Here is a 25,643-nt window from a genome sequence, read left to right on the forward strand (position 1 = left end):
CGGGCACATGCATGTCAATAATAGCGACTGTCCCGCTGTCGGCGACTCTTCAGACTTTCAGACTTACAGACTTTCTTGAGCCGACGGCTAAGAGTGGCGCTCATAATAGACACGTGCGTCCCAGTGGCGATCAACGCGCTTGCAGGAATGCCATGCTCATTGTATAATATGAACGTCGGAGAGGTTGAGCTTAGCGGGCAAGGTCAAGCGAGGATTTTTGCCAAGGTGGTCAATGCAGCTCCACCTCAAGAAGTTGAGCTGTCTCGGTTTTCAGTGGGGGGTGGTGCAAAAAAGGTCAGAGAGATGGTTAGGCGAGATGGAGTGCGAACGAGATTGACGGCGCAGTGGAGAAGTGGACCTTGAATAGCGGACTCTAGCCACAGGTGCCGAAGGCGCACGTGACACGTTTATAGCAGAGGTGGCGAACGAAAAGAAAGGCCCTGAGGGACAGATGCGGTCAGGCGAAAGAATAGCCTGTCGGTCTTGTGCCTTGAAGCGCCGCAAAAAATACAACTGGTAAAGGATTGTAAGCCATGACCGCATTGAAGAAGGTAAAAGAAAGAACGACATAAAGACAGAAATTTTCAATGACCCAGAAATACCTACTGAGGACGAAATTGTCCTGTTCAAAGCCGGTACTAACATTTTTAGCTGCTAGGATGACGGAACCGAAGACAGCTATCAACAGATGTCATAATCTGTTGAGCCAATAAATCAATGTGTTTGTTCATCGACCGCTCTTCCCGTGTGGTCCTTCGCTGGTTTCTACAAAACATGAATAATATCGCTAGCATTCATCTTTTCAACGCAGTGTAGGTGCTGCTTTCTATTAAGCTGTCGGCACTGCACTGCGGAGGCGTCCCGCAGCGCAGTTCTTTCTTTCGCTCGCTCTATTTCAACGTTTTTATTTTCTCTTTTGTTTTTGTTTTTTTCATCTCACCACTACGCCCCAGCACGCGCTTAACCAGGCATCTCACACAAAGGGGGAGCTCTGGCGTTGCGTATCCATTGCCATCCGTCGTCCTCATTCCTCCGCGTTTTCTTTTCTCTTTCCGTACTTTTTTTTTCGTCTTTCTTTTATCTTCTCTCGCTTTATCGCGCCTTTCCCCGTCGCCCCCTGCATCGGCGGCGACCGCGTAACGCAACGCGGTTACCCATCCACGCGTCCGCTGGACGCAATGAACCATGTGACAGGCGGCCCGCTGAGCGAAACGCGAAACTGCAGGTACGTCAACAGCGCATGTATCGAATGAGGGCCGTCTGCTACCTTTGTTTTGTTTTTTGCTTGCTTGCTTGCTTGCTTGTTCGTCTGTTTGTTTGTTTGTTTTTGTTTGTTTGTTTGTTTGTTTGTTTGTTTGTTTGTTTGTTTGTTTGTTTGTTTGTTTGTTTGTTTGTTTGTTTGTTTGTTTGTTTGTTTGTTTGTTTGTTTGTTTGTTTGTTTGTTTGTTTGTTTGTTTGTTTGTTTGTTTGTTTGTATCAGTTCATACTGGTCGTCGAATGAGCTATGAAGTGCAGTGTGTTCAATGGTGCTGGTTGGTTCATCTTTAGAATAAAAACAGGAACAGCGCGACACAGGACGAGCGAGTAAACAGGACACAGCGCTGTCCTGTTCAAACAGGACAGGCAGCGCTCTGTCCTGTTTACTCGCTCGTCCTGTGTTGCGCTGTTCCTGTTTTTATTCTATGAAGTGCACCTACCGCCTTAAAGGCATCGCTGATGAACCGGAATAGTGCTCAGTGCTCTAAGATTACAGGGAAAACGTCTCCATACGAATTTTCTGTTCCCGTGGTTTCGTGCAAAGTGTACAATGGGCCTCAACCGCGTGTCTTTCGCTTACTTGCAAGGCACGTGATCGCGAGTTGATATCTAATTCGATTGCGTGAGCAGTTAAAAAATTACTTGACAGTCTAGAAATAACGCCGCTGATCGCAAGAATCTCAGGACCGTGTCCAGCAAGCCAGGTACATATGTTACGGCGCAAGTTCTGAAGCCTTCCTTACGGTAGTAAAGAAATCGTTCATAACAATTAGGTATATCCTCACGACTATTCTGAAAAATTTTTTTTTTACTGAGGTGCTCTTAATAAATCCCTCGTTGGTGCTTCCTCACCTCTACAGGTGCACTGACACATATTCGCGAAGTCGTGTAAGCATAAGCAAGTGAGGAGGAGGAGGAGGAGGAAAAACTTTAATCTGGTCCTGTACAAGGTGTTGCCACCTGCCTGGCTAGTTCCATGTTGGGACCGGGAGGTCAAGCCTCCTAGCCCTATCACGGGCGTACTGGACAGCCAGGACTTGAGGGATATGATCAGGAGATCTGATCATTCCTAAAAACCGATTCCGGGAAATGCCAGGGCCGAGCGACCCACACTCCCAGAGCAGATGTTCAAGCGTGCATATCTCCTTTTTGCATGCTTTGCATATAATATTCATGTCTGCAATGTTATACCATTTCTTTATTTGTGCAGGTGAATAATAAGACTCTGTCTGTAATTGTCTAAGTGTAACTGCTTGTGCTCTGTTTAGCCTATAGTGAGGGGGTGGAAACTCCCTCCTTCCCATGTAGTAATGTTTTGTAATTTCATTGTATGTAATGAGCGTATCTCTATGTAAGTTCTCCAATCCAGCAGAATCAAAACCATATGTAAAAGCGGCCCGGTCTGTAAGGTCGCGGGCGACGCTGTTGGCCGATTCATTTGGATTGACAGGAATGCCATCAAGTGAACCAAGGTGCGCCGGGAACCAATAAATGTAACGTGTAACATTTGTTTGCCTTTTGTTAAGTATTCTCGCAGCCTGCGGGGCAATCTTTCCCCTATTGAAAGCTCTAATAGCCGTTTTCGAGTCGCTATATATTTCGATGAATCTATCGTCTATTAGTGCCAATGCAATGGCAACTTGTTCAGCGTCTTCAGGTTTGTTAGTATAGACCGTGGCGCAGTTTGTGCAATTGCCCTGATGATCCACTACCACCGCCGCGAACTTAGTTAGACCTTTGTAGGCAGCCGAATCGACAAAGCAGGCTCCTCTGCCCCCTTTATCCATTTTCTCGATTAACGCCCTGGCTCGTGCGACTCTCCTGTTGATATTATATTTTGGGTGCATATTCCTGGGTAGAGGTGCGACAATTATGTTGTCTGCGAATTCTTGATTAACTTTAACGTACTGTGCTGAATCCGTAATGGGGTTGATCATGATCTTGTCTAGGATTGATCTTCCCGTGCTGGTTGTAGACAGTCTCGCTATTTGTGATGTTTCTTGAGCCTCCGCGATCTCCATGGTCGTGTTGTGTATTCCTAATTTGAGCAGTTTTGCAGTGCTGGTTCGAATTGGGAGCCCCAATGCGCTTTTAACAACCTTCTTGATCACTGCGTCAAGCTTTTTGAGTTGAAACTGCGTCCAATTGTACATGGCAGCGGCGTATGATATATGACAGAGTACAAATGAGTTGATTAACCTGATGAGGTTATCTTCTTTCATGCCCTTGTGTCTTCCTGCCAGGCGTCTGATCATCCTGCACGCGTTATCCGTTTTAAGGGTGATTTTCTTGACCTCGGTATGGTTTCCACCGTTTGCATCTATGAAAAAGCCTAGTACCCTGATCACGTTGACTCTGGGTATATTGGCACCATTTTCTGTATGTAGGTGTATATTGCTTTCCGATAGAGGTTTCCAGCCCTTAGGCCTGCCCCTCTTTTCACGTCTATAAAGTAGTAACTCCGATTTGTGGGGGGAGCACCTGAGTCCAGTGGGCCTCAGGTATTCTTCCACCATCTTGATCGCTTCAGTCAGTGCGTCCTGTATCTGCCCTTCACTGCCACCAGCACACCATACAGTGAGGTCATCAGCATATATGGTATGGTCAATGCCGTTAATCTTGCCAAGCTTTCTGGACAGACCAATCATGCACAGGTTGAAAAGGACGGGAGAGATCACCGATCCTTGGGGGGTTCCTCGATCTCCGAGCTGAACCACTTCCGAGTTTGTGTCTCCGACCTTTATCTTCGCCGTGCGTGCTTCGAGAAAGGATTTGATGTATTTAAACATCCTCAACCCGAGTCCAATGTCTTCTATCGTTCTGAGGATGTACTCATGCTTGATTCTGTCGAACGCTTTTTCCAAGTCTAATCCCAATATGGCCTTAGTATTTCTAGAATATCCGTCGAGTATGTGGTGTTTAATTTGCTTCATGGCATCCTGCGTGGAAAGTGCAGACCTAAAACCCAGCATGTTGTGAGTGTATATATTATTGTCTTCTAAGTGGTCTTTTAGCCTGTTAAGGATTGCGTGTTCAGCGACCTTCCCCACGCATGAGGTAAGTGATATTGGCCTTAAGTTGTCCAAGCTTGGAGGTTTACCCGGTTTGGGTATTAGTATAACCTGTGAAGTTTTCCATTCTTCTGGGACTTCGCCTGAGATCCATGCTTCATTAATGAAGTCTGTCAGCGATTCAATGGATGGCTCATCGAGATTTCTAAGTGATCTGTTTGTTACTCCATCAGGACCGGGGGCAGAATTTCGATTTAGTTCACTTAACACCCTCCGGATTTCGGATATGGTGAAGGGTTGGTCGAGTTCCGGTTGAGCGGCTCCCCTGTATTCTGATGGAAGTGGCTGGTCCTGCTCATTTCTAACTGGTAGGTATTTGTCAATTAGTTGTTTGGTAACTGTTTCGATGGGCTGATCCCTAAGGGCTACGTGTATGGCTCGGGCAAGGCTGTGTCTTTGGTTGGCTTTAGTGCCTTTTTCATCCAGCAGATGCTTGATCAATTTCCACGCCTTGCCGTTCCTGATTTGCCCATCGATTGACTCACAAAACTCGTCCCACTGTTGCTGGCAGAGGGTGTTACAGTATTGTTCGATTTGTTTGTTAAGTTCTGCGATTCTTTTTCTGAGCCTACGATTTAGCCTTTGTGCCCGCCACCTTCGGGTTATGGCTTCCTTGGCTTCTATTAAGTGGGCAAGTTTCGAGTTCATTGCCTCTACATTAGTATCTGTAACAATTATTTTGGACGCTGTTTTGATGTCCCTTCTGATGCCCTCACACCAGTCTCTGAGATTGAGTTTGGTGGTTTCTTTTTCGCTTTGGGCTCTTAATTTACGAAAAAGGTCCCAATCTACGACCTCGAATTCTCGAGTTCGGCCTTTCTCAACTTCCAGTGTGACTTCTATTACGTAATGATCGCTGCCAAAATTCATGTTTGTATTAATCCATGAAACATGCTCTGTGTTCTTAATGAACGTAAGGTCAGGTGTGGTGTCTCTGCAGACAGAATTGCCAAGCCTTGTAGGATGTGTCTTATCCGTGACTAAGAACAGGTCGACCTCATCCGCGTGATTCCACAGATTCCTGCCCTTGGCATTCGTCGTAACGTAGCCCCATAGCTCGTGGGCTGCATTGAAGTCTCCTAATATAATCAGAGGTCTACTTCCAGCTAAATTAGTAGCCTTTTCGAATAATCTCTTGAAGTGTTGTTTCTGGTGTTTCGGACTGCTGTAAATGTTGAGTACGAATAAGCTATTGTTCCTTTGATTTTTGTGTGAAGTTGGTACTACAACCTCAACCATGAGGTACTCTAGGTTTTCGTCTATGACGCCTAATTCATGTGGGATGTGCGTAAGCTGCTTATTTACAAGCACGTACAGGCCCCTACCGAACGTTTGACACTCTATGGCTCTGTATCCAGTGAGTGTGACATATCCATATCCTGTCTCTTGAAGTGCGATAATATCCGGTTTAGACTGAAGTGACCTAAGGTATTGCTGGATGATGGAACGTTTGTTATTGTACCCCCCGCAATTCCACTGCCATATTCGAAATTCCCTCTTATTGTGAGCCATATTGCATATTCATCTCCCCCGCCTGGGGAGTTAGTGTAGCTCTGAGGAATGACGACCCGCATTGTTCCCTTACGTCCATTGACATAGCCATCATTTCCAGGGTTTTAATTCTTTCGCCAAAAGCCTTCAGTCCCTCCTTAGGGTCATTCAGTGCCGTCTGTATATGGCCTACATTCATTGTCAACTGTGAGACACTGTCCATAAGCATCTGCATGTTGTCTTTAAAAGACGCCAGCGCTTGTTTGACTTCCTCCATCTGTGTTTCAGTGTTCTTGAGTTTACTTTCAACAGCCCTACGCTTGGCTGACATTGGTCCTTCACCAGCAGGCGCCGGGACTGGGGCTTCTTTGCGTGTATTAGTGCTATCTTTGTTTTCTGCTTGTTTAGCCTCGCTTAAGAGTTTCCTTATTGCCGTCATCTCTCTAATCATGTTCTGATTCATTTCCCTTAGTTCTGCATTCTCTTTCTTAAGTCTTTCTATTTCACGATCCTTACTTTGCTCTGGGGGTGGGTCACAAAGCATGGCACTTACCGGATCGGTACGCGCGTCGTCGGCCCAGATAAGTCTTGTTTTATTGTTGTCCCGGTGAGGAGGCGTCTTGTCCGCTATGGCCGTTCCCTTGACTTTGTCGTCCCTTGTGGATCCATTGATTTGTGGCGACGAGCGACCACGTAGACCGTCGAAGTATCGGGCTCTCGCAGGAGAGGAAGAACCGACACTCGATCGCTTAGCGTAGCATTCTTTTTAATAATCTTCGGAACGCTAGCCCGCGCCGGAACGCGCCAGCCGCTCGAGCCTCGTGTAGACGCGAGCGTTTGCGTCAACTCTCGTGCGACGCCGATGCTGCTGCCGCTACAGAGGGCTCCCCCCCTAGAGAGGAGGAAAGTTCGACGAACGATGGAAAGTCCACGTGACGCGGCGTGTCTTCGCGTTGGTCTTGGGTGTCACGTGCGCAGGCGGCGACGAAGGATGCAGCAGGGTCGCGTCGCATATAGGTGGAGCTGATGGCGCGGGTGCTTCGATGTAGGCGGGTTTGAGACGTTCCAGGGCAATTGTGTCTGATCGGCCGTTGACATTGACAACAAACGTCGTCGGACGACGCTCTAGAACACAATATGGCCCGGAGTAGTGTGGTTGTAGAGGCTTCCGCACGGCACAGTTACGCACGAAAACGTGGGTAGCAGAGCTGAGTGCGGGAGAAACGTATGGGGACCTTGCTTCTTGTGAACGTGTAGGCACGGGGCGCATCTGGCTGAAGAAAGCTTGCAGTTCGGCTACGTAGTCGGCAGGTGATGGCATAGGCGTTTGGGGGGTGGCGACAAAGAAATCGCACGGAAGGCGTAGGTGGGTGCCGTAGACTAGCTCAGCACAGGAGCAACCTAGGTCGCTCTTGAGTGCGGCTCTGATGCCAAGTAAGACGAGAGGCAAATGCAGGACCCACTTCTCCGGCGATTCATGTGCCATAAGGGAGGCCTTGAGATGCCGGTGAAAACGTTCAACTAGTCCGTTGGACTGCGGGTGGTAAGCAGTTGTGCGAAAACGTGTCGTTCCGAGTAGTTTGAGTAGCTCGTTGAAGAGCGCTGAGTCAAACTGTCGACCGCGATCTGTGATTATTGTGGATGGGCAGCCGAACCTTGCTATCCACGTAGACACGAACGCTGCTGCAACAGTGGGCGCTGAGACATCAGATATAGGTGTAGCTTCTGGCCATCGTGTATAACGGTCGATACACGTCAATATGTAGCAGTAACCTTTCGAAGGTGGGAGAGGGCCGACGAGGTCCAGGTGTACGGTGTCGAAACGAGCATCTGGTGGAAGAAAAGATTTGGCAGGCGGAATGGGGTGACGCTGGATCTTCGAACGTTGACATGACAAACAGCAGCGAACCCAATCGCGAACTTGCGCGTTTAGCCGAGGCCAAACGAAACGACTGGAAAGAAGCTTCTGTGTCGCGCGTATGCCAGGGTGCGACAGGTTGTGCACGGTTTCGAATAGACGTCTGCGAAGGGATGCCGGAATGTATGGTCTGGGTGTGTCGTTAGAAGTGTCGCAGACGATGGACGTACCATCTGGGGTCACAACGACGTCTTCCAATTGCAGGGACGTTGGCGAATTCCGGAGTGTACGAAGTTCAGTGTCGTCACGCTGTTGACTGGCGAGTAAGTCGGCCTCGATGATGAAAGGTTCCGATGTCAACGTGGAAACGACATTGACACGACTCAGAACGTCAGCTGGAATGTTGTCGGTGCCCTTGATGTGGCGGAACGTTGTTGTAAACTCGGAGATGTAGGAAAGCTGTCGAATCTCGCGGGGCGAGTAACAGGACGCCGAACGATTCGTTGCGTGCACAAGGGGCTTGTGGTCAGTCAAGACAGTGAATGCACGGCCTTCGAGGAAATGGCGAAAATGCTTGATAGCCAGGTAAACAGCGAGTAATTCACAGCCGAAAACGCTGTAGTGGGACTGCGCAGGCTTCAGTTTCTTGGAGAAAAAAGCGAGTGGATGCCACTCATTGTCGATGAATTGCTGCAGAACGGCACCAACGGCGGTATTTGAAGCGTCGGTCATGATGGCAGTGGGTGCGTCTGGCTTTGGGTGTCTAAGCAGCGTGGCGTCGGCGAGGGCAGACTTGACTTTTGCGAAAGCGTCTGCGGCCTCTTCAGTCCACTGAAGCACTTGTTTGCGCTTGTTTACCAGGAGAGCGTCTAGCGGAGCCATAAGTCGTGCGCACTCGGGAATGAATGGGCGGTAGAAATTGACAAATCCGAGAAATTGGCGAAGCTTGGTGAGTGTGGTCGGTCGGGGAAGGTTTTCGATGACGCGAATCTTGGACGGCAGTGGTCGAATGCCGTTAGCGTCGACGATATGACCGAGGAACTCGAGTTCGGTTTGACCGAATTCACTCTTGGCGGCGTTGATGACAATTCCTTTACTGGCAAGGCGTGAAAACAACAACCGCAAGTGGTGAAGATGTTCTTCGGCCGAAGAGCTTGCCACGAGGAGGTCGTCAATGTATGCAAAAACGAAAGGCAGACCTCGGGTGACGGAATCGATGAAACGCTGAAAGGATTGGCCCGCGTTCCGTAAACCGAAAGGCATGCGGAGAAATTCGAAAAGACCGAAGGGAGTGGTGATGGCGGTCTTGGGAATGTCTTCTTCAGCGACAGGTAGTTGATGGTAGGCGCGAACGAGATCGATCTTAGAAAAGATCGTCGCACCGTGCAACGCTACCGTGAAGTCCTGAATGTTCGGTAGAGGGTAGCGATCAGGAACTGTGACGTTGTTTAGTGCCCGGTAATCGCCGCAGGGGCGCCAGTCGCCCGTCTTCTTAGGCACCATGTGAAGTGGTGATGCCCAGTTACTGGAAGAAGGGCGGATGATGCCAAGTTGCAGCATGTGTTCGAACTCCGCGCGAGCGATCTTGAGTTTCTCCGGGGACAAACGCCGGGGTCGGAAGTAGACCGGTGGGCCGGAGGTGACGATGTGATGGCACACGTCATGTTGCACCGGTTGCGTCCAGTCCGGTAGGCGCGTCAAAGTGGGAAACTCGAGTAGGAGTGCGGCGAAAGGTTCGTCCAACATGGCAGAAATAGGCGCTATGGGCGATGTGCCTGATGATGGGACGCCGGGAACGGATAGCTGGGTCACGGAGTCGATGAGACGGCGTCGTTGGATGTCGACAAGGAGTCCGTAGTTATGCAAGAAGTCTGCTCCAATGACTGCATGACGGACGTCAGCAACAAGGAAAATCCAGCGGAACGCTCGTCGAAGGCCAAGGTTTAGCATGACGGAGCGTGACGAGAAAACTGGAATCCTGGTGCCGTTGACGGCTTGCAAAAACGACACAGGAGTCGCTTTTCGGTCGGAGCGCTGGGCGGGTAGAATGCTGACGTCAGCACCTGTGTCGACCAAGAATCGTTGTCCCGTAACTCTGTCCGTCACGTAGAAAAGGCGACTTGTGTGCTGGGCCGGACCACTCGTCGCCGTTAGAGGTCGGCCGGCCTGTTTCCCTGCCAAGCGCAGGGACGCCGACAGTGACGAGCGTCGTTTCCAAAACGGCGGTGGTAGTAGCAAACGCCAGGCGTTGTAGTTGAGGCTTCATTTTGGGTGCCCGTGCGTCTTGATCTGCTGGAACTACGGCTGCGTGGGCGACGAGACGCGCGGCGATGCTCCGCTCCACAGATGATGCGTTCCAGGCGCTCACACAAGGAGTCGAGCGGAGATTGCACTGCAGAAGAGCAGGGAAGAGTTTGCAGAGCGGTTGTATTGTCACTCGGAGACGGTGACGTGGCTGCGATGGTTGGGGTGGCTACTTCCATGACTTTGTCGGCCAAAACGGCAAGTCCGGTAAGGTCCATGGTAGAGGCTGTCGCCAGGACCATCTGCACGTTAGCCGGGAGTCGTTGCAAAAACAATTCGCGCAACAGCGTGTCATCGACGGATCTCGCGTTGTTTCCGAGCAGCTGGCTCATTCGGCGAAGAAGTTGACTAGGGCGTCGGTCGCCGAGTTCTTCAGCGGACAGAAGCTGCTGGATGCGAGAACGCTGTGAAGCTGCTGTGCGCTGTAGCAGTGCTGCCTTGAGATCGTCATAGGCGGCGGCAGACAATGGGGAGTTCAACAAATCTGCTACCTCGTCAATGGCGGCGGGCGAGAGTGCTGCGACGGCGTAATGGAACTTCGAGGCTTGAGAGCGGATACCAGCGACTTGAAATTGCGCTTCGGCCTGAAGAAACCACGCCGAAGGATGCTGGCCCCAGTACTGTGGGAGGCGGACAGCGATGGCGGAACAGGAGGGCTCACCGCGTTCCTCGGAATGGTTCTGGCCTTGAGCTCTCGTAGCGTCGGTCTGGTCCATGGTCGTCTCTACCACAGGAGCGTATGGCAATATCACGTCCGGGGTCACCAAACTGTGGCGACGAGCGACCACGTAGACCGTCGAAGTATCGGGCTCTCGCAGGAGAGGAAGAACCGACACTCGATCGCTTAGCGTAGCATTCTTTTTAATAATCTTCGGAACGCTAGCCCGCGCCGGAACGCGCCAGCCGCTCGAGCCTCGTGTAGACGCGAGCGTTTGCGTCAACTCTCGTGCGACGCCGATGCTGCTGCCGCTACAGATTCCTTCCCCGGGTTTCGATGCAGCCTGTTGGCTCCGATCTCTTGATCCGGATCGCGTCCTGGATTGGGATCTGGATCTGGGTCGGGATCTGGACACGCTTCTTCCCCTGGAGCGTGAGCGACTGCGGGACCTGGACCTGCCGCGGGACCTTGAGCTTGGCTGCGTGTCGTTCACACCAGTTAGCACGACTTTCCCATCGCCGCACTGAAATATCTCGCGATCGGTGCCGTTTGCGCCTGCTCACACCGCCATCGTCAATTAAAATTATCGTATACACAGGCCCTGTCACTGAAACGCTGATCGGTTCAGGAGGTTTGCAACTGCAGTCGCACAAGTGAACAATCGAGCAGCTGAGCAACTGAACCAAAGCAATCGCTTTTCGACCAAAGCGATAATTAGTGACCGATCGCTCGGTGATTAACTTGGTCGCGCGACCTCTGCGATTCACCGATGTGAACACCGCCCTTAGCGAGCAAGCAGCTTGGAAAACGCACGTGACATATCTTAATGTGATACTTAAGATTGTGTCGAAACGCTGGACCTGGCATCATCAACGTTATCGCGACGCCATGACACAGAGCACAATGTGCTGTCGTTGCTCAGCAATAAAGCTATAGGTACGGTGACGTTGCTAAAAATAATAATTATAATAATAAATAAAACGATAGTGGTGCGTGGGTTTCTTTCGCTGCGTTCACGTGTGGCAGGCCACAGCGATCGCGGGGACGGAGTTAGCCATGTGTATCACGACTTCATGATACATTCACCTCCAGTCCAGGATACCGAATCCTAAACTAGTTCGTAAAAGTATTATAGTGAATTGTTTAGAGCGTTTTGACGCTTGCTAGTATTTCTTCTGTGGTTTAGAGGGGCTGAACCTTCACTTATCGAAAAACAAATTACAAGTCGGAAATTTCATTCAGTGGTCCTTTAAGATAGCTGCGATGTTTCATGTTTCCTTATATGGAGAACTGCTTGTAATAGGCGAATGCTTTTCTTTTCCTCTTATCGTGTCTAGTGCAATGGGTGCTCTACGATTTTTCGAACTGTTTATTCATTGTTATTTTTATAACACCCATACTCTACCCAGGCCGTAGAGCCATCCCTTCAGTAAATAAATGTATTATTCAGTCGTTGTTCTTATCCTTATTGTTCTTAAACAGTATGTGACATGCCGGCTCGAGGCTGAATCTACATTGGCAGAAAGTAGAGGCTTGAGCGCCGGCTATGGTGCGAAAAACGGTGGCAGGAAACGCACAACCCAGCTTAAGACATCGAGTAGCAGCTTTTCATGTTCTGGTCGACAACTGCAAGGACCTTTCCGTGACGGGCAACTTTCTCAAACAGACAGCATGGGCCAATCCCGAAGGCAGTGCATTGTGTTTATTTACACTGCCGATCACTGGGCTTGCTTTCTGAGGTTATTCAACGTGGACATAAAAGAAATAGACAGACAGGCGGAAGATAGATAGAAGATCGTGCGGTTGGCTACCCTGCACAGGGTAAGGCAGAGAAAGAATTGCAAGATAATGTATGTGGGTAACACGTGATCCACGGTTAAACGGCGCGACAGACGACAGACGACAGCTGCAGTTTAGCCAGGATCACGGCCAGGATTAAGAAAACGTAAGTTGCCAAACTCCGGCTTCTACTCGTGAACACGTGCACGCCGCGCGGACAGTGTGTGTTGTTTAACCATCTCCATATTCTCACGAGCACTTGTTTTTTTTTTCATTCCGCTCACATCAAAATACACTCGCCATGGCCGTTATTGATTGATTGATTGATTGATTGATTGATTGATTGATTGATTGATTGATTGATTGATTGATTGATTGAGTGAGTGAGTGAGTGAGTGAGTGAGTGAGTGAGTGAGTGAGTGAGTGAGTGAGTGAGTGAGTGAGTGAGTGAGTGAGTGAGTGAGTGAGTGAGTGAGTGAGTGAGTGAGTGAGTGAGTGAGTGAGTGAGTGAGTGAGTGAGTGAGTGAGCGGCGTAAATGTTTGAATAGAAATTGTGGCCTTGAGCTAAAACGGTAGGCACCACTGCTTCGTGAGTAAATGGTCGAAAGCCCATTGCGACGTTATGTCACCCGCGGCGGCCAAGACAACAAATTCAAAGTTCCACTCACAAAATCATTCCACTGCTTGAGTAGTTATTGAACTCTCTCCGCCTTAGTACTAGATAGAAAACGGCTAATGACTATTAGCGACGAAGAGCCCTGGATCGATTTAATCCACCTAAGTGTCCCAATCTCGATCGTACACAAACCCCGTGGCAGCCGTTTCCTTCTTAGCATATCGCCCTCATCAATATGCGGAATCGAAAGTGGTGGTTCTGGATGAGGCTAAAGAAAAAGCACTCGGCTTCGACCTGCTCTTTTATACGGCCGTAGGTGCGGAGCTAAAACTGGCACAGCTCCATCACGTTCTTCGTCGCTGAAAAAGCATCCGCGGCTTAGCGTGACAGGGCAAACGATTTTGGGTTAAGGGCTGTAGCCATCATGTTCTGATATCTAAAGAACATTGAAGGAAAAAAAAGAAATCGTGGCAAGGAAAGAACGTCGCACATAATCGCCAATGTCAGTGATTGACTTGCACGTGTGACCCTGCTGTCTATCTCCATGCCATCTCGTGATTAACGCAAATGTTACGGCGCAGTTTAGATAGGCAACGCTCATTCGGCTATAGAATTGGCCAACAGTATTCAACAAATTTCGATACACAGCAGGCGCGTCTTGCGCAGAGCTCTTACCGGATAAGAGCGATAACATGGTGAAATCAGATATCGCACTAACGCAAGCGTGTACTCTGGTGATTCACACTACGCTTACGCCTACGAGACGCGGGCCTCATGTGACTAGCATGACGTCATGCTGCGCGTGGCTTCTCTCGTTTACTCTAACCAATCAGGCGCCTCTCTAACTGCCACCCCGAAACAGCGCTTCTTTTCTCTGCTCTTCTACCCTCCTCTTCCTTGCTCTTGTAACCCTCTCCGGTTTATTGTACAAAATCTAGGGATGTGCTCATATATGAAATTTAGGGTACGAATTCAATAGTTCTTGCAATTTATTCGCATTCGATTCGAGAATACACTTTTCGAAATGGTCAAATATTCGTTTCTTTTAAATACCTAAAGTATAAGAATGCTATAAGTGATTAGAAAATCCTTTTTACCGAATATTCGTATTCAGTTTTCACTATTCAAGTACCCACCGAGAACCGCCCGTCTAATCATCCAAAGCGTGCGAAGCAGGCAATGAAAGATGTCGCTTAAAAATCGATTTTCTTGGAGACCTTGGTGTGGATAGCGTCAGATAATTGCCGTTCCCCGGGTACCGACACCGTCCCATTTCTTCGTCATGTAGCAATTATTCGCATTCCACACGGGTTCCATGATAGACCTGGGTTACTGAAAAAATTGTTCCAGCATCGGAATCTAGTAACTCTACAAACCTAGATCGCGAGTTTTTTTCCTCGGTATCTTTTCGTCGTTGATTTTCATTACGTCGCACGTATGATTACATGAGCAGAATGACACATGAGAAGTCGAGAGCCTGTCAGAATCTCGTCTGGTGGGGAGGAATCGTGATCAAAAGAAGGCAGGACACTAACCAAGATGAAGAAATAAGACTTGAAGCTTCCACCCTCGCACGGGTGAGAACGAGACCTCTGTATGGTGCGGCCTAAGCATCGGGTCTTTAATGATAGGCGGTTTCCCGCCCTTACGACGGCTCTCTCTGGATAACGGATGTTCATCTCGAAGGCCATGTCTTTGCTGACTGCATGTGCCGGATGTGATTTCGAAGCCGGACACGAGACATAGACGCCACGTTTTTTACATCGCCTGCAGTGTCATGTTAGTTGCCGTCTGTTTTGTTTGGAGGAGGAAGAGCAGCGTTTGTGCGGCACCCCACTGGCTCCTGCGGCGTATCTTCACAGCACGCATTACCGCAATGCAGTGAATATGCATTGCGGAGCAATGGGGACTGATTTTTCTCAGCACGGCATCTTCACTGCACAACAAAAAGTAATGTAGCGAAAATACAATACAAAGCAGAGACGAGGAGAGAGCGTAAACCAACTTTAAACTTTCTTTAGTCCTCTAAATGGGGTGAAAGAATCAAAACTGATTCAGAACTGAACCAGAATAAGAAATTGCAACTGATTCAGAGTTAGACCTGTATCAGAACTGACATAAGTAGAACTGATTTGCTGTAGTCAGTGTCCCTCTGGTTCGAGTTGCCGATTTATTCGGTCTAGCGCTACGATCTACTAGCCTCCTGGTTAGCTTAAATGGTGTAGAGCGACCACCCCGGAAAGGCCTTGATCCCGGGTTCGATCGAATTTTTGCTTCAACTTCAAATCTTTCTTTCTGAGAAACGCGTATGGGTTCCCTTTGTGGCTTCATGCTACTGTCAGGTAGTTTACAATTTCTCACTTTCATGAACTTTCGTCCACCTTACGGGATTGAGAACTGATTTGCATTACTCCTTTAAATCAGGGAAAAAATTAAGCTCTGGCTACGCCTTCAGAAATAACTTAATCTGTGCGGTGCTATCGAATACACCGTTTTCTTTATCTTATGAGTGAGAGAAAAGGAAATGGGATAACCTAGTCAGCCTGTCGGAAGGATCACCGTTTATTTATTTATTTATTTATTTTATTTGTTTCCACAAGCAAAGAGGTAGATGGTTGTGGCGGAAAAACAAGGGAAGGAAGCTGCGGAGAAGCAGCTTGACTGGCCCCAGGTTCCGTTTACAATGGCAGCAGCAGGGCAGGTGGGAAACGGTAAGGGAAACGGTACATGCCACATAGTACCTTTTATTGCGATAGCAGTTATATGGACACACCAAGCGAATTTTTGCCGTAGTCGTCGCCATCAGGTTCCATATATATATACCTAGGTATACGTATGCTATATCTCATGCCATGCTATATGACATGCGGTATATGAGGGTTATATTGCCACAACATTCTATCACCAAAGTTGCTCAGACCAGTTATCACATTGTTGAGAAAATTATTCCTCAGAATTTTGAGTCTGGCAGTCCACAAACACATGTCACGAAGCAAAACACCGACAGCGCACGTCTTTCATCTTAAATCTTCTGAGACTGTAATATTAAAAGTGCGAAACGATAACAGAGGTCAATTTTATTGGCTTGGCTGTGCAGTATATCTGGGATCGGTCCAGGAAAGACGTCTGAAACATACCCGATACGAAAAAGCGGTGGTCAGATAAGATTACGGTCAGATAAGCTACAGTTGCCAGGAAACGTGAGAAGCAGTCAGGGATCTTTGAATGCGGTCGCTTTTCACTCTCAAAGGCGAAGCTTAAGCGTTCCCCCCCCCCTTTTTTTTTTACACACATACTTTTATAGCGTTAAATATTCCGCGCTGTCTCAACCTCCGCAGACCCCTTGTACATGAAGTTGCGCAATAACTCCTATCTTTTATCATTTTAACTCGGAAGCAATTACGTAAAACATTTATCCCGGATATAAAGCCAGATGCATGATAATTGTACTAAACATGTTTATTGATATTATTACCTTCAGCTTTCATGAAAACTCCCTTAATTTGTTCCACGTCACCGACCACGACGAAAACAAACCGTAAAGTGCTTTTCGAAGACTTCGAGATGACATGAAAATGCAGGATGCAGAATCAAGTGACTATTTATTTATTTATCTATTTTTCAAGTAACTTTTCTTTTGCGTATATATGAAAGGGAGCGTCCGGAGAAGTACTGCTTCCAAGGTCTAGGGCTGGACCACATTTAACCTTACGTGCCTAAACCACCAAACGATATTGATGTGATTAGCATCCTTTGGGAACTTCACGCTGCCTTCGGTATGACATGTCAGTTTCTAACCTCTGTCACGCCAACTTGGGTCATTGGGTACATGACGTCGGGTATGTGCCCGAATAGACAATTTCGGAGTATACAGAGCTTAATTGGACCATATCCAGTGTGTTCAACTGGGCATGCGACAGTAGATGATGCGAATATTCTCGTCCAATCCTCCAGAACGGGTTTTGCACCCCCTTGGATTTCGCACCCCCTGGGAAACGGGGCGAAGACAAACAGTCACCTAGCCTGCTTGATTTAAGAAGTTATACCATACATTTTTTTTCATTGGATTGGACAAACTTTTATAAAGGTCCCGCAGGACGCACGTCAGCGCGCAGTGGGCGTCTCCCACGCAGGGACCGAGAGGGAGTACCTGGCGACCGCTGCGCGAGCCTGCTGGACGGCCCATCGCTGCTCTTGTAGGAGCGGGCTTCTTAGACTCTTTTCCCCCTTGTCGAAGGTGGAGTCGGGCGGAGCGTTTCTACACTCCCAGATCACGTATGCGAGTGTCGCCGTGACCCCGCACGAGGGGCACGTATCATCGGGGTAGACGTGCGGGTAGATCATGTGTAACGTGGCGGGGTTGGGATAGGTATGTGTTTGTAAAAAGCGTAGCGCTAGCGCCTGCGGCCTGTTTAGTTTGGGGTGCGGGGGCGGAAAGAGACGTCGTCCCAATTAAAAATGTTTAGTGATTTCATTCTATCATTTTTTTATACATCTCCTCAATCTTCGCTTTCTTCCCCAGGACAATCCAACCATTTCTTGGCCAATCCACCACAGAAGGTAAAGGAGCCTGGCGATAGTTTTGATGGACACCGGCGGCGGCGGCGGCGGCGGACGACATTGCAATCTGGAACGGCTATCGGAATGAGCCCATAACAGCTTACGCTCTAAAAGGGTTAACTCTGCTAATTACATGAAGCAAGACATTTATAAAATGACGCAGAAAGTTTACAAACATTGTTAAGAACGGCCAGCTGCAGTGCAAGTTTGCCAGCCATTTACGCCAGCGGTGGCAACCTCATCTTGGAACGCCGCCGCCAACCTCTAGCCACGGCGTGACTAAGTCGACTTTGTGTCGGGAACAATACGCGCGTCCTCCACTCTCCATCGCTTCAGCTAGGATGCGTTTGACGAAGCAGGCTTTGCGCTGAAACTCCCACCATTACGCTCTAGCCTCGTCGCCGTTGTGACGGAATGAGTTCGGCGGGCCAACTATTGTTACCGAACTCCCCAACGCGGACCTGATATGCTATGAGTGGGGGAGTTGCCGCGAGAACGTCAACGAAGGCCCCTTCCCACGCGCCGACCAAGACGCAAGACAATGTGCTGCCCGGGCGCGCTACCCGGGTCAGCTCCGAGTTCTACGAAGCCCCTCTGACGTCGGCTCCGGACCATGCTACCTGTGCGTGTGTGTGTGTGTGTGTGTGTGTGTGCGCGTGTGTGCGCGTGTGCGCGTGTGTGTGCGCGTGTGTGTGCGTGTGCGTGTGTGTGTGCGTGTGTGTGTGTGCGTGTGCGTGTGTGCGCGTGTGCGCGTGTGTGTGCGTGTGTGTGCGTGAGTGCGTGCGTGTGTGTGTGTGTGTGCGTGTGTGTGCGTGAGTGCGTGCGTGCGTGCGTGTGTGTGTGTGTGTGTGTGTGTGTGTGTGTGTGTGTGTGTGTGTGTGTGTGTGTGTAAGCCATCCCGGGGAGAGGCGGCATGTTTACAATGACTAGACGAACGTCTCTGTCCCCTTGGAATGAAGGGGGGCCGAGTGCTTATAAACCGCTGTTGTACGGATGCTCAACACAATTTCTTAAGCAGTCATGTTGAACTGAGACACTCTCTCAAGCAGTCGTGTTAGACTGACGTACTTTCTCTGGAAGTCATGCTAGACAGATGAACTGCATGTAAATACTGTAAATAAACCCTTATTCCTCGTTCTCGATGAGAAGGAGTCCTTCCCTTCATCAACGTCCTCAGCGCGGATAAGTTGGACGACGGCATGGGCCAGCTACCTTCGAATTCATGCCCGACTCCAATCTTGATAACGAATCACGATCGGTGGGATCGAGCCCCCAATCCTGACAACATGTAACTCTACAATCAAAGACAGATGTGGCAGTTCTGCAAACTCATTTGTGAAGTGGCATAGCTAGAAATCTTTTGCAGGGCTTGGGGTGGGGGGGTTGAGGGTTTGGGGTCACTCCCCTAGGTCTGAGATGGAGCACGGCCGTGGACGGAGACGGTGAGAGGGGGAAGGGGAGCTTGGGTTGGCTGCCTACTAACGTGCTACTAACACAGAAATTTCGGAAGGGAAGGGGGGCTAAGGCCCGCATGCCTTAGCCCTTTCACTGGCTGCGCCACTGCATCTGTTAGATCATGTAAAGCGGACAAATGTGATAAATTAGTGCACAGTATTGCGTGCGTTTGTTCAAAATGCTTAAGAGGGTCTTGCAAAAGTCATCCCCACAAATTATTAAAATATTTCTCAGTGGTGTTGTCAATCATCGATTTAGCACTTTTCAGATGTATAAAAGGGCAAGTTCGAAAAAATCTGACATCGCTCTTTATTGCGGAGTTGCAGAGTTGCAGCCTTGCTTTCGCAGTTTGTAAAGGTATAGCTATATTTTAAGAAACGGATGTAAAAAATCTGATGGCCTAAATAAAAAATCTACTACTTCCAACCAGTAGATTCAACTATTTTCTCTTTAATGCGACAAATACCAAATCAGCGGAGTTTCGACTTTCTCTTTTGCAGTTTCCTTTATTATTAGCATTATTCCACGCTTCGCCCTCACTTTAGAGGAATAGCGCTCATTAGGTGGAAGAAAGCAATACGCCCAAATATTTTGGAAGTACACTTCTCAGAACGTCAAAATTTCGAAGACACAATGTTTTAGAGAAATTGCGAGGCTGACTAGCGCGCTTGGCATGAAATATTGACAGAGTAGTGATTCCATTTCAAACATTCCATGAGATTATTAGAAATTATAACATGATAAAGACTGAAGAAGCCGTTAAAAATGGACGCAGCCTGAAATCAGTGAGAAGGAAACTTGGCATAGGACAAACCAAGATGTATGCACTGAAAGATAAGCATGGTAATATCATCAGCAATCTCGAAGGTATAATAAAGGCAGCGGAAGAATTCTATACTAACCTGCACAGTACCCAGAGGACTCAGGAGTACTCTATTCTAAACAATAATGAACAGTACACAGAAACTCCTCCTATAACTAGAGATGAGGTCAGAAAGGCCTTGCAAGACATGAAAAGGGGGAAAGCGGCAGGATAGGATGGAATAACAGTCGATTTAATCAAAGATGGAGGACACATAATGCTAGGCAAACTGGCGGCTCTCTATACGAAGTGTCTATGGACTGCAAGGGTCCCAGAAAAGTGGAAGAATGCAAACATTATACTAATCCACAAAAAGGGAGACGCTAAAGAACTGAAAAATTATAGGCCCGTTAGGTTACTCCAAGTATTATATAAAATATTTACCCAAATAAGCTCCAATAGAATAAGGGCAGTACTGGACTTTAGTCAACCAAGGGAACAGGCTGGCTTCAGGAAAGGATACTCTATAATGGATCACATCCATGTCATTAATCAGGTTATCGAGAAATCCGCATAATACAGTCGCCTCTCTATATGGCTTGAATAGATTACGAAAAAGCATTTTATTCAGTAGAGATACCAGCAGTCATAGAGGCATTGCGTAATTAAGGAGTACAGACCGCTTACGTAAATACCCTGGAAAATATCTACACATATTCCACAGCCAGCTTAATTCTTCACAAGAAAAGTAGGAAGATACCTATAAAGAACGGGGTCAGACAAGGAGACACAATCTCTCCGATGCTATTCACTGCGTACTTGGATAAAGTATTGAAGCTATTAAACTGGGAAGGTTTAGGAGTAAGGATCGACGGCGAATACCTCAGCAACCTCCGGTTTGCCGATGACATTGTTCTATTCAGCAACACTGCGGACGAGTTACAACAAATGATTAAGGACCTTAACAGGGAGAGTGTAAGAGAGGGGCTGAAGATTAATATGCAAAAGACAAAGATAATGATAATAACCGGGTAAGGGAACAAGAGTTCAAGATCGCAAGTCAGCCTCTAGATTCTGTGAAGGAGTACGTTTACCTAGGTCAACTAATCACAGGGAACCCTGACCATGAGAAGGAAATTCACAGAAGAATAAAAATGGGTTGCATCGCATACGGCAGACATCGTGAGCTCCTGACTGGGAGCTTACCGTTATCATTGAAAAGGAATGTATACAATCAATGCATTTTACCGGTGCTGAAATATGGGGAGACTGACACTTGGAGACCGACAAAGAAACTTTCAACAAGTTAAGGACCACGCAAAGAGCGATGGAACGAAGAATGCTAGGCATAACTTTAAGAGACAGAAAGAGAGCGGTTTGGATTAGAGAGCAAACGTATTCTAACAGACATCAAGGGGGAAAAAATGGCGCTGGGCAGGTCATGTAATGCGCAGATTAGATAACCGTTGGACCATTAGGGTGACAGAATGGGGACCAAGAGAAGGGAAGCGCAGTAGAGGACGGCAGAAGACTAGGTGGTGCGACGAAATTAGGAAATTTGCTGGTGCTAGTTGGAATCGGTTGGCGCAGGAGAGGCCTTCGTCCTGCAGTGGGCGTAAATATGATGATGATGATGGTGGTGGTGGTGGTGATGATGATGATAATAATAATAATAATAATAATAATAATAATAATAATAATAATAATAATAATAATAATAATAATAATAATAATAATAATAATAATTTCGCTAACCACCTCCGAATATCTTATCTGGGTTTTTAAAAAAATCCGGATGGCCAACTTTGATGTGATTGACATACATACACTCAAAACATTATCAGCGGAAAAAGACAAATTTGTTTTTTCCGCTGATAATTCCTACAATGCACGTGCGCATTGTAGGAACTTCGCGCTTGACAGGGAAGCTGTGAACCTTCTTTAACAAATAATATCATGCATATAACTCTCACGCAACTAAATATAATGAACCTTTCTCTTTCAATTCCACAATAAATGCGTAAAAATAGGCACAATAAATGCATAAAACATAGCCAACTATCGATTTAATTGATGTTTTCTTTTTTTTTTCTTTGGTCTTCACAAGGCCGCTGCTGCTAAGTCAAAGGAGGAAGTCATTACTTTTGAGAAAATAGACGCAAGATCCGAGTGCTTCACTAAAAAACGGACACGTAGAAGTGTTATAGAATGGTTGAAATAACAACTTGCAGAAGTTTCGCTTCATCGTTAACAGAAACCCGACGTGCCAGGTTTTCGCCGCTGCCCCTACCAGTTCTCTACAAGTTTACTATTTATATACTATTTACGCGAATGAAACACGCAGGCAGCGCCGAAACGCAAGATGTTTCACTGCACGGCACCTTCAACACGTTGACATCGCATGCTGCAGAACAAGTAGGCTTGCGCGTGCACTGCTGTGTTGTCTCAGCTTGTACGATTTTAACGTACGGACATGTTGCGATGCAACTTGCAAAGTTCTATGGGCGGCCATGCCATTGCTCCACCAAAAAAGGAGGCATTGGCTCCACTTTACCCTGCACCAAAGGAGGCATTGCCTGCACTAATAAACTCATGTCTGTACTCCATCGTTACCTGCAGGTGCTGCCCTCTTACGCTCACAGTTTTCGACAAGACGCGCTGAGCGTGGCCTCCAAGATTACACGCCCGCCGAGGAAGTCTCGGAGGCCATCCGCTCACAGCGTAGCTACCAGCATAGCCTCAAAGGCTACCGCAGTTTAGTAATTGCGGAGATTGCGCGCTTAATGACGTTATAATCTTTATCCGTTAACTGCAAGCTACTGCAAACCATTTCCATTCTTATGCAATTCTAGTTTAACATAATAATGTTGCGGCAGCCACTCCCCATGTTTGCTGCATTTAATGGCAGTGTTAGTCACTTATACAAGCGCTGTAAACATAAACGCAAAATTATTTCAGTTATTTTTGACGAGTACTAGCCTTCCTTTTGGTCGTAAATTATAGTGCCAATTATAGCATAATTGTTGGAGTGCAGCGCTCGTAATGTGAAGTGGCAAATACACAAACTACGCCCGAGGCATTGACTTACCTTAGCCTTCGCTTTCCTGTCTTTTCAGCTGCACTAAAAGCAGGCTTGCAGTTGGGGAAAGTGGTCCGTGGAAGGCCGGCGTCTGCGGCGTTGCTGCTGTATGAAGAAGGGAATCGGTAGCCGGTAAACTTTTGTTTCCGTGTGCTTACCGCTCGTTCGCCGGTTTTTCTCGTTTACGTAAGTAGGCACTGTAATAAGTGAGCATTAGTCGATATCGTACAGACCTGCATCGACATGAGCGGGGAGTTATCGGTCAGGCAGGCGCTGAAGGAACGCTCTCGGAAAAGGCGGGTTCTTCTCGTGCAGCAGCTTGGGGACGGCTCAGCCAGCAGTTTGAGCCAGATCCTGGGAAACACGAACGAAAGGCAGCAGCTTGCGCAGGATTCGAAGGAAACTCAAGGAGCCAGTCAAGCGAATCCAGATTCTTCTAAGGATCCCAAGCAATCCAGACTGGACAGCGACGGCTCGCGCTCGCCGATACATTCTGCTGACGACGATTACGGTGAGGAGCAAGTTTACACGTATCGCGATTCCAGCACGTTCCTAAAAGGCACGCAGAGCGCGAACCCCCACAACGATTACTGCCAGCACTTTGTCGACACTGGCCAGCGGCCGCAGAACTTCATCCGAGATGTCGGCCTGGCCGACCGCTTCGAAGAGTACCCGAAGCTCAAGGAGCTCATTAGACTCAAAGACGAGCTCATACGTGACACTGCAACGCCACCCATGTACCTCAAGTGCGACATGGAGGCGTTCGACTTCCGCAGCCTGAAGTGCAAGTTCGACGTGATTCTGGTCGAGCCCCCGCTCGAGGAGTACCAGCGCACCTGTGGAGTCTCTTCCCACACCAAATTCTGGAGCTGGGACGAGATCATGAAGCTGGAAATCGAAGAAGTGGCCGCCTCGCGTTCTTTCCTGTTCCTCTGGTGCGGTTCATCGGACGGCCTAGACCTGGGCCGGCTGTGTCTGCGCAAGTGGGGCTTCAGGCGGTGCGAGGACATCTGCTGGATCAAGACGAACATCAAGAACCCCGTTCATCTGAAGAACCTGGAGCCCCGCGCGGTGTTCCAGCGGACAAAGGAGCACTGCCTGATGGGCATCAAAGGGACGGTGCGTCGCAGCACAGACGGAGACTTCATACACGCCAACATCGACATTGACCTCATTATCTCGGAAGAGCCGGAGTTCGGCGGAATCGAAAAACCCGAGGAGATATTTCACATCATCGAACATTTCTGCCTGGGCCGGCGCCGTCTGCATGTCTTCGGCAGAGACGTGACCATCCGACCAGGCTGGCTGACCATTGGACCAGATTTGACCAACAGCAACTTTAACAGTGACGCTTACAACGCTCACTTCAGCAAGGGCTCCGACTACTTGACCGGCTGCACAGAACGCATCGAGATCCTGAGGCCGAAGTCTCCGCCCCCAAAAGGCGGCAAAAACGCCGGTGGACCATCTGGACTTTCGAGAGGAGGCAATCGTCGTGGCAGAGGGGCACCTAGAGGTCGCTGACATAGGGCCTCAAGATAACTGGCAACCGACTCATTGTTGATTCAGTGCTCTTTGTGAAACACTGTGGTTGCAAGTTGCCATTTTTCTAGGGCAACTGTGAAGTTTCAAGGTTGATACTCTCCTAGACAAAGCTTAAAGCAGAAGGAAAGTAACACCATCTACTCCTTATAAGCTGCGCTGTGAAATTAGCGCAAGCAAGTTCACTGACAAAGTCCAGATTCCAGCTAAGATTCCGTAAGGCATGGACCACTTACCTGTACAGCTGCTGAAGGCCAATGTCAGAGGCTTTTCTCTGTCTAAATGTAGTCCGTAATCATGATCATATCTGCTTGTATCCTATCGCAGGCACTGACCATTTTATTGTTGTCTTGTATTTGCATGCTAGTGATGTAATTAAGTGTTGCCCCTCGTTTCGTCATTATGTTCAGCATGTCACTTTTACATCCTCAATACAAAGTTGATTATGAAGGTATGCCGCATGTAGTTTTGTGTTGGATTTTATTTCTGGCTGTAGTCCATCAACCTGCTGTTGCATTTTAGAATGGGATCATGATCGTATCATTTCTTCATTTTTTGGACAACCAGCGTAAATCTCCAACTTATTGTTTCTCATGCATTTCGATATGTATTTCTGTACAGCCGCTCTAAGGTGTATGATTTATACATACAAAAACAAGGTACCAAAGTGAATTTTGTACATCTTTATTGCACAGTTGCATATCTTCTCACAGGTGCAACTGTGTATGCCCTAGCCTCTCATGCGAGTGGCCCAGTAGCAACATAAACCGAAATATACACGTCTGTACAGAAAGGCAAACATGGCAACATCACGATTTCTACATTCATAACACCAACAAGATGTGGCTGCTCAACAACTGCTTGGGCACAACAAATGTTGCATTCCTGTAACTTGCCCGCTTGACAGGGGTATTAGAGGAAGCGTTAGCTCGGGCCCAACTCCGATGTGCCACCTATTCGAATACATGTAAAATACAGAATCGCCTTTCCAAGACAACCACTGGGCCGATTTTAACGAATTTTGTTGCTTTTGAGAGAGAAAATTAAATTCTAGTGACTGTTGGAACCAAAAATTTCGAGTTAAGGCCTGAATATTTTAAAAAAGATTTTCAAAAATTGGCAAGTTTGAAAAAGAGTATAAGAGAAGTTTACAATCCCGTAGGCCTGCACC

At 48.0% G+C, this 25,643-nt stretch overlaps 1 protein-coding gene across 1 annotated transcript; it reads left to right on the forward strand.

Moving 5' to 3' along the window:
- Positions 1-22,961: 22,961 nt before the first annotated feature.
- Positions 22,962-25,144, forward strand: Mettl14 (methyltransferase like 14). The gene has a single exon (XM_065425607.2). It carries the CDS (start codon positions 23,174-23,176, stop codon positions 24,452-24,454), a length of 1,281 nt encoding a protein of 426 aa, XP_065281679.1. The 5' UTR covers positions 22,962-23,173; the 3' UTR covers positions 24,455-25,144.
- The last annotated feature ends 499 nt before the right edge of the window (positions 25,145-25,643 follow it).

The sequence above is a fragment of the Dermacentor albipictus genome, chromosome 5 (genome assembly GCF_038994185.2).
Source record: "Dermacentor albipictus isolate Rhodes 1998 colony chromosome 5, USDA_Dalb.pri_finalv2, whole genome shotgun sequence".
In the NCBI taxonomy this organism is placed as follows: Eukaryota; Metazoa; Arthropoda; class Arachnida; order Ixodida; family Ixodidae; genus Dermacentor; species Dermacentor albipictus.

What these genes read in the sequence shown, in the direction of transcription:
- Mettl14 (XM_065425607.2), top strand. Translation starts at nt 23,174, where the DNA reads ATGAGCGGGGAGTTATCGGTCAGGCAGGCGCTGAAGGAACGCTCTCGG.